Here is a 9,843-nt window from a genome sequence, read left to right on the forward strand (position 1 = left end):
CACAATGCTATTTTTTTTAAATAATGCATAAAAGATACATTACATCAATAAAGAAAACATTACACACACGACATACCATGTATTTGACGCACACACGCTGTCAAACTTTTGTTCTTGACGTCTGTTGTCAAATTGAGAATAGATTAAATATTGTTTGTCTTTGTTAATATTTTTTATAGTGTAGTCTTGGCGAAATTTGTGATTATAGAAGTATAAAATACAATCATAATAGTGTACAAACTTACAATTCCAGTTAATTATAGTCGAATTTCGACTACTGCGGGACCACTAGTTGTAACTAAATGGAGATGTCTGAAAATTATTTTCAATTGAAACACACTTTGTCATTTCTTATGTGTATAATTAAATGAAATGGATATGTATTAGTGTCCCTAACGGGGAACGGATTTATTGCGACAATAATTATGCTTATTTGAGGTTAGGTGACTTATAAATGGACTTCCAAATAATACTTAGAATAGTTACTTTTGCTTAGTTACTCGATCGCGGGCACGGCAAGTATCCTGAATTAGAGTGTGACAGCCCTGCCGCTTTATCGGTCCAGTACGCAAATATTTCGCATTTCACCTTATCTAGGATTAAATGGCGTTTTGAAATATTTGAATTTAGCTCTAACGATAGCCGGCTGTTGACCATGTCGACGAACTAATGAATCAGTCGCTTGTTTGTTGTCTAAAAGAAAAATTGTGACACACGTCAATGATAACGTGGATATGTCTTTACTAACAATTTTATTATTTCAATATTATTTAATTGCAACGTACAACGTACCCTTAATTACAACGATAAATGTCGCGTGTTAAGCGATATGTCGCTTAAACCTAATAGCTTCTCACACCTCGACTTAAAAAGATATGTAAAGAAAAACCTTTATTATGTAAAACCTTTAAAACTCTTTAGTTTAAAAAAAAAAGGTTTTTCTTAGACAGCTTCACTGATATGTCTCTTATTGCGAAAAAAAGAGGAGTTCAGTTTTACATAATTCAATAATAATAATTGAAAAAGGAGATTAAAGGCTTTAAATGTTGTTTTCTTAATATTTCACAGAAAACGCAATTAAGTCTTTTATTGCTGTTCAATCATTTTAAAATCATTAAATATATACCTATATAATTAATTATTTTTTAAATAAGCTTTATGTTAGCTATATATTCGATTATTGTTTCAGATTAAGACGAACAGCTTTAGATGGAGCATCGAATAGCACGGGGCGGCGCACTTACACGGAAGACGAGCTGCAGTCAGCCCTGCGCGACATCCAGTCGGGGCGGCTCGGCACGCGACGGGCTGCCGTGCTTTACGGCATCCCACGCTCCACCCTACGGAACAAGGTCAACAAGTTCGGCCTCGTCGCGGATAACCACGACTCCGACCCCGACAGCGACCAGGACCGCGCCGAGTCTCCGCCTTCTGTCATACTCAAGATACCGACCTTCCCTCCCCCCGATGACAAGAGCCCGTCACCAGCGACGCCAGTCACTACGCCGATCACCCCCCTCACGCCGCTCATCTCCCAGCCGCCGCCGTCTCTGAACCCGCCTTCGAATCTCCTCTTGTCACCGTCCGTGTTCGCCGACCCGCCAGCTGGATCCCAACACATTTTTACGTCGTTGAATGACGTTATAGCGAAAAGCATAAGTCAGAAATTCCAGCAGCCGCTCGACAGGACACACCAAGCGGACCTTTCCTTCATGAGAGCGCCGGACGCTCGACACGTGTCAGTCATCAAGAGCCAATCTGACAACCAAAGGAACTACGCGATGCCGAGCAATTCCAAGGTGCCTACGAACAATAACGGCCAAGCGGCCGCTGGAGGCAAGGGCACTAGACCCAAGAGGGGTAAATATAGGAACTACGATCGAGACAGCCTCGTTGAGGCGGTGAAAGCAGTCCAGCGAGGAGAGATGTCCGTGCACCGCGCCGGCTCTTATTACGGTGTCCCCCACTCAACGCTCGAATACAAAGTCAAGGAAAGACATTTAATGCGGCCTAGGAAGCGCGAACCAAAACCTCCTCCACAAGATACGAAGCCGCAGCCTCCTAAGCCGCTCCCACCGAAGCCGCCGGGCAAGCCATTCTCAAACGGACTCAACGGGCCTGAGACTCCGACGTACCCGGCGGGCTACCCGTTCTGGGCTAGTCCCGGCTTCGCTCCTCCACCGACGCCAGATCTGTACGCGTCGCACATGATGCGGCGGTTGCGTGAAGAAGCACCTCCGCCAGCGAACGGCTCGTTCCTGGAGGGGATCATCCGGTCAAGCCTGGAGCGGCCCGGAGCGGCGCTGATGCAGCGGCTGGCGAGCGAGTCTCCGAGCCTGGTGCGGCGGCTCGCGGCCGACGTGGAGGAACCGGCGGCGCGACGGCCGCGGCTTGACAGCTCGGACCACCAGCTCGCGGCGGAGATGCGCGAGGCGGTGCAGCGGCTGCGCGCCGACAAACTCCGTCCGCGGAACGGCACCCCCGCGCCCAGCCCGCCCCCCGCGCCGCCTGACCGCGCCTAGTGCCCTCACACACACTACATTCCGCTCTCGGCCCCCGCCGATTCCTTTACTGCCTTTCGTGATCACTTCCCGCTTCCGTGCCGACCCGGTCTCTCGTAGACGATTCTGTATCCCCGTATTACCAAATATCACAATAGTTACCTTAAGTTCTGACCGGTTCGATAAATCACAGCTTTACCGATGCGATATCACAATAGTATTTAGTGTGCCGTGGTCGTCCCGTGCGTCGCGACCTGCCGCCCCCCCGGGACGGTCCGGTGGCAACATGGAGGACGATGTGGACGGACAGGAGGGAGTGGCTACAATCGGACCCAACTTTACAATTACAATAATAAAACTAAAATAGTACAATTTAAAAGAATAAGACAAACATATTTCAAATTATTGAAGGGTACTCGTAGGAGATTCGAAACGAGCACTAGTATACGTCACGTCCGGCGCTAGGGTTGACAGAGCCCAAACGAAACCGGAATCTCACGATTTTCGACATTGTTTTAAATGAAAAGACAACCAAAAGTTAACGTTATGAAAATTTAAAACTATTTAAATATTGTGTAAGTTAAAGAAAAGAAGAAAAAAAAAACATTGTAACAAATTTAATTAATTATAAAGCTAGCTATGAATGTAAATGTTATCGATTTTTAAGTGAACTATTGCAGATTTTTGTGCGGTGTTTTTTATAATTAGATAGGTAATCTATTGAATGGAATGATTGGCGCTGATGGCGGGCGGAGCGGGCGCGGGGGGCGCCGCCCTCGTGCTGGGACGCGCGAGGACTTATGTGCAATTATTATTTTGTATAAAAATAATAGTAATTTTTAAACTGTGTCTAAGCTAACACGTGGATTTCCATTATACTGAATGTGATATTTAGGTATTACGAGTGCGGCTTGTTCGAGCGACCAGACGCGGGGAGCCCGGCCCGCGCTTTATACACGGACGTACATTAGATACATCTAGTGAACATACACATATATATATATTTTATGTAACATTATTGTATCTTAAGATATAAAGAATATATTCTTATTTTTCATGGTCCAAGTTTTAAAATGTTTTATCGACTATACAATAAATTAAAAAGAAGAAAAAAAAATCAAGAAAAATATGTGAATAACCATTATTATATTCTCGTCGACTTTAAAATATACATATGTCGTGTTAAAGAACTACCCTCAGGAGATTTTCAAATTTAGCGAAATAAAAATTCTCGGTGTTCAAAAACTATATATTTATTATTATTAAAATTAAAATTAAACTTACGATATGAAAATAAATGTATACGCTCGCCCAAATTAAATTTAGGTAAATATTCAAAATTAATCTAATACGATTTGTATTGTGAAAGTTAATGTGTACGTGTGCGCCTCATGGAAATTAAGATGTCTTTGTATTATCTAAACCATATACATAATTATATTATATGTATACAAAATGTTTTATGTAATGAAAATTCGTACGTTTTTCCTCCACGCGAGCTGTATTTAAAAAAAGAAAGTTTGGACTCGACACTTCGACATAACAATAATAAAAAAAACGGGAAACAGTTTAGAGGAATATCCACGCTAATACATACATATCGATTGTGCCGAGATGTCGAATGCAATCTCAAATTTGACAAAAACAAAAAAATATATAGAAATTTTTATATTCAAAATTTTAAACTAGTCGATAGAATACTTTTTTCACTTTATGATTTCTTACTTCGTATAATTTTTCGATGTATTTTTAGGCGTATTTTTTAATCTATCTAAAATGTTAAAATCATGCATTTATCTTCGAGGAAATCTAAAGTTTTATACGCGGCAACACCGCACGTTCGTATCGTTTAAATATCAAATCGAACATTTTACTTTTTTTCTTTGTTTATTTGTAAACTGGATTCTATGTGTTACGCCTGACATTGTTGCTAGCTTAAATAAATAAATAAAAAAGGTTATTTTATGTAAGTTTGTACAGAATTAATAGGATGGGACAATTTGCAAAGAGTATTTAGATAATAACAAACATTCCGATTAGAATGTTATTAGATTTTTTTTATTATTATTATTATTATATTATAAATAATATACATTATTTTTACATCGGGAACAAATCATTACGTTGTTTAATCTTATTTTTAACGTTAGTTATTTTGTAAGGCGCTTTATTTTTAACCCTTTAATAATTTAATTATGTAGGTAAAAGCGAAAGATGAAATGTTATGGCAGTGATTGTTTTCGAAGCGTCCCGGGCTCCGAGATCCCGGGGCTGAATAGATTCGCGACTGATATTTGTATTAGAGGAACAAACCGTATAGTGGCAACACTCTCACGGTCTGTACAAATTGTATACGCCGGTCGACACCGCGAGAGACAAAGATGTTATTAACGGCGATTTGTTTTCCTTTTTTTTTTTGTTATTACAGATTAAGTTTTCGAAATACGCAATTTATCAAACCTTCCTGCTCGAATACCTCATTTCGATTAGTAGCATATGTTTTTTTTTTTTTTACAATCGGTGTTTAAATTGGCTGTCTGTGCGTATTTCGGGAGCCCTTAATCTGTCTTGTCAAAACTGTCGCTGTGTAGTGAATCATTTTACTGTACATTGTTCGATAAGTTCTTTTTTCAACATAGTTTAGGTATTTTTAATTAAAAAAAAAATACATACAGTATGTAGTGTAATTTTTCAATTAATTAGGTAGTCGGTAGTGATTCTTTAATATTTTGTTAATTTTTTTTTTCCGTACACGTATTTCTTCTTAAGGTTTTAGTATTTAGTCTTGAACGGTCCTCGACTGATCCAGGAACAAAAGACAGTGAAAGGAAGTTGCATTTTACAATCAAGTGAAAAAAACCAAAATAAAAAGTTTTCGTGTAACGAAACGCAAACGCTAGAAAAGGGTTTAAGCCTATTTAATCAACAAAACGCGTGACTTCTCTTTTTAAAAATATAAAAAAAAATACCGAAAGAAAAGAAAATGAAAAATTCAAATTCGAACCGCTCGAATTCGAACATTTCATAAATGGAACACAGCCAAACGAAAGAAACGAGGATTTCGCGCCGAAACTCGTAAAAGACATTGCCAGATATTAATTATAAGCTTCTTTTTTTTTTAAACGAATGTCGTTCGATGCTTGCACGTTCCCGTGTAGCCGTTTTCGGACTAAAAGACGAGCGGCAGCGCCGTGTGCGTGTAGTCGCGGGATTTATTCCAGTTTTAGTATTCCATGGATGCGTCGTGACTGCCCGTGTCCAAGTTCGACTGACGGTAGACGCAATGTATAACTAAGAATCACGTCTTTTTAGCTATCATTAATTACTTTCCTTTGTTCCCTTTTCTTATGTAGAAGTTTTTTTTTTTTTGAAATTTATCCATAAAGCAAACGAAGTTTTGCTCTGCGCTTCTCCGTTCCGTGTCTTAAAAGGCGCAGCGGCCCTGAAGTTTAAGGGGAGCCGATTCGTAAAATGTATGTACAACTGGAAGCATTTAATTTTTAGGAAATATTGAAAGTGAAATTTGTTATTTTTATCGATGTTGTAAATTCGTCTAAAAACGTCGTATATTTATTTACAAGCTGACGCTTTTAAGGAAGTTAACATCACATTGCTGGGGGACGTTTCCGTTAAGAGATATTGTCTATGATAATCGATAATTTTTTCTTAATTCAGGGAGAGGACCAATGTATATTCATAGAGACGTTATCGTATGCTCACATTTTTTTATTATTATTATTATTTGAATAATATATAAACAGCAGAATAGTTGAGATCAAACTATAAATATTGTTATTTAATTATTGAGTACAAGTTTTTTTGAATGATTTTTTTTTTCAATATTCTTCCCTCTACTCGCCTGATATCTTTTGTTATTTTGTTCCTTTAGTTTTATATCTTTATTGTTTAAATGTCATTAAGCCCAATAATGGCTAGTTAATGATTTATTACAAATTTATATAGGTAATATTATGATAATGTAAATCTACTATTCCCGCAATCTAAGCGTTTATATTCACGCTGAGACCGTGAAATGCGATTGGCAAATACAATTGGCACAACTTTATTGTATTCAATATCTAGTCAAAATATTAGAATTGAAAAAAAACTAATCTAAAAAGTTACAATTCGACTGAATTTTTTGATAGCAAAAACAAAACTAAAAACTTAAAAAAATGACGTCCAAAAATGCGAAGTCGCCTGGCGACATAAGTTGGTGATGATTAAATGAAAAAAAAAACGATTTGAATTTGGAATTGTAGACTATACCTGTTTGTAATGTATACTCTGTGGACTCGGATGCGGCAAAGGGATGCCGGAACATGTTTCTCTTCAATCGTACTGTGTCCTCTATGTATAGGTGTTTATATCTTACGTTATATGGCAGGTGTGTGAGAATGCGACTATTAAAAAAACCTGTATACAATAAATTTCTTTCATTTGTTGAATCCAAAATTGTTTTATTCATAGATCCTTTTTAATTCCTAATTAGATACTTACTTTCCCTACCTATTAGCTGGTAGCGTAAGAGGCTACTCCAGTTACGCTTTGACGAATAGATGAGCTCACGGGCTCAACCTAAGAGAATATGTTAACACTAGCCCTAGCAAGAGCAGAGCTTTGCAGAATCTACCACCGGATCGGAAACGCGACCCACTGAGAAGATCCGGCGAGAAACTCAGTGGGCTGTGTCTGTGGGTTACTTTACTCGCCGAGCCCTTCGTCGCAAGCGACAGGATGACGTATCGTGCCGCTTTATCGAAGTTGCGCACTGATGCCGACTGTAGGTACTTACTGACTCTAGGTCCAGGTCGTCGTGCCGGTCGATGTTCCTGACAAACCACGGGGCTCCGACGGCTATTCTGCAAAAGCGGGATATAGTTTGAAGGGGTGTCAAGTTAGTGCGGGCCGCGTGAGCAAACACTACACTTGCATAGGTCAAATCAAATCAAATCAAATCAAAAATTTTTTATTCAACATAAATGAAAGTACATACTTGTTGAACGTCAAAAGAACTACCGCCATGCCTATGGTCATGACGAGGCGTATGCAAGTTTTGTAGAGTGTCACCTTATTTCTAAGGTTGTTGTTCAGACTTGTAAGAGTTTATATGCGAGCTTATCTTGTAAATGTAAGCGAGATTTAGGCATCTGTCAAATATCTTATGTTCTGTGATGTAACCTCGAAAATTTCGATTAATTAGTTTTAGTTAAGAAAATATGAACTGTAATAATTAAAACTGGTTCTAAATCTGGGCCAAAGTGCTTAGTCGAATTTCGATCACAGGGCGAACACTAATAAATAATTATGCTAATTGCTAAAATACACAGCGGTTTGTCTTCCCAATTTGACAGTTCAACGTCCAAATGCCAATTTAATTTAAAAAAAAAACCACAAAACTCCAAAACGCACACGTACCTAATTGTGTAGTTTTAAACCACAAATAGCGTATTTCTTTTAGTTAAAAAGAGTTGTATTATGTTCGTCGCCTGAAGGCGGACCATTCGGTCGCAAGGTCGGGATTCGAATTGAACATGAAATACGACATCTGCTGCTTAAAATATTGATAATATTCCCTAATAACGTCCCAGTATGGGTAGATTTCTCGGGATTTTGTATATTACCTAAAACTTAGTGGTTATTGCGTTTGATATCACTTGTAGTTAGCCTTTAACTCGGTATGTGAGACAACGATCTGCAGGTGTTGAGAGCAGACAGCGGGCCCAAGGATTTTAGGGCCCACCCACTAAACGACTTCCCTGCACTCTTACACCCGACGTCTGATCTCCGTCCGGGGTCAGAACCCGGTCAAAGTAGGTGGGTTCCCGCGGTCAACACTACAACCAGACACGCGGCGCCACCCCGAGGACGCCCGACCAACGGGTCGTCGAGGCGATAGTCGACGACCAACGACGTCGGTCTCCGCGGTACGGCGGCCCTACCAGGCCGCCCGGGCGATGCCGCTGGTGTTCCGGGATACCCCGCTGGGCCAGAACCAGCCTGCCGGGTCAGAACGCGATACACCGCCGACCGGGTTGCTCTTCCACAGTATGTTCGGCGACGACAGTGAAGACGAAAATGCGGACCGCATCGCAGTCCGCAGCCGCCGACTCGCCGTCCCGTCCTCCTGGTGCCAGCGCGCTAGAGTGACGGTAGCGTGACGGTAGCGTGCGGCGCAGTCTCAACCCCCTCAGGTCGCCCCGTGACCATCACCGGGAGGAGACTGCCTCCTCATAGGGGCCGGAGCTGGACAAACGCTCTCCTCCGGCCCCCGGTAACGTAAAAGCTAACTCAACTTTATATGGAGTCGGAATCTTTGCCGCTAGGGGCGGTGTTCTAACTTTTTATTTATTGCTTAGATGGGTGGACGCGCTCATAGCCCACCTGCTGTTAAGTGGTTACTGGAGCCCAAAGACATCTACAACGTAAATGCGCCACCCACCTCGAGATATAAGTTCTCAGGTTTCAGTATAGTTACAACGGCTGCCCCACCCTTCGAACCGAAACGCATTACTGCTTCACGGCGGAAATAGGCAGGGTGGTGGTACCTACCCGTGCGGACTCACAAAAGGTCCTACCACCAGTGAAGTATAAGTATAAGTTCTAAAGTCTCAAGTATTGTTACAACGGCTGCCCCACCCTTCAAATCGTTACGCATTACTGCTTCAGGGCAGAAATAAACAGGGTGGTGGTACCAACCCGTGCGGACTCACAAAAGGTCCTACCCACCAACTGCATACAAATTTGAGTTAACTTTTACGTTATCGAGAACGTTAAAAAACTCGCATTAAACACATAGGGTACATAGAGTCACGAAACAGCGAACACTCTGTCGCGTTTAAGCGTTATAGCAGATCCCATCCGATCCGGCTTCGTGTACCATGATAGCTAACTTTGTGCCAAATTCAATCCAAGTGCTTCACGCTAGAAATATAGGTAGGACGCCGGTCCCTACCCGTGTCGGGTTCACATGACCACCAGTATTTATGCAACTTATAATTTTTGTAAGTTTATTACACAATGTTATTCCTTCACCGCGGATGTCAATCGTACCTACGTATTTCATTTGAAAAGCATAAAGAAAAGCATATAAATTTCTGGATTAAACTTTGTACACTAAGCTGGAATTAACTAAACTGAGATAAGCCTACACTTTAAAAAAGCCAATTTAAAAAAGTTAAACTTAACCTAAAAATATCGGTATGGCATTATAATAAGAATTTAATTTTCGAATCACATTTTCGAACGCAACCATAAGATACCTAAAACATTAGCTTTACATTATTTACATTCAAATGGCACGTTCGAAAACTAACAATGCTACCATTCGATGAAGATAAAT

The 9,843-nt window shown here is 40.6% G+C and overlaps 1 protein-coding gene across 4 annotated transcripts in view; it reads left to right on the forward strand.

The window, feature by feature from the left end:
* LOC101737038 (mushroom body large-type Kenyon cell-specific protein 1) overlaps positions 1–6,956 on the forward strand; it is a 204,171-nt gene extending 197,215 nt beyond the window's left edge. For all 4 annotated transcript variants that reach the window (XM_021352441.3, XM_038020568.2, XM_012696242.4 and 1 more), the window contains one exon: positions 1,190–6,956. In XM_021352441.3, the coding sequence (XP_021208116.1) occupies positions 1,190–2,522 (1,333 nt within the window). In that variant the 3' untranslated portion in view covers positions 2,523–6,956. The remainder of the gene's footprint in view (positions 1–1,189) is intronic.
* The last annotated feature ends 2,887 nt before the right edge of the window (positions 6,957–9,843 follow it).

Source organism: Bombyx mori, chromosome 26 (genome assembly GCF_030269925.1).
Source record: "Bombyx mori chromosome 26, ASM3026992v2".
Lineage (NCBI taxonomy): Eukaryota > Metazoa > Arthropoda > Insecta > Lepidoptera > Bombycidae > Bombyx > Bombyx mori.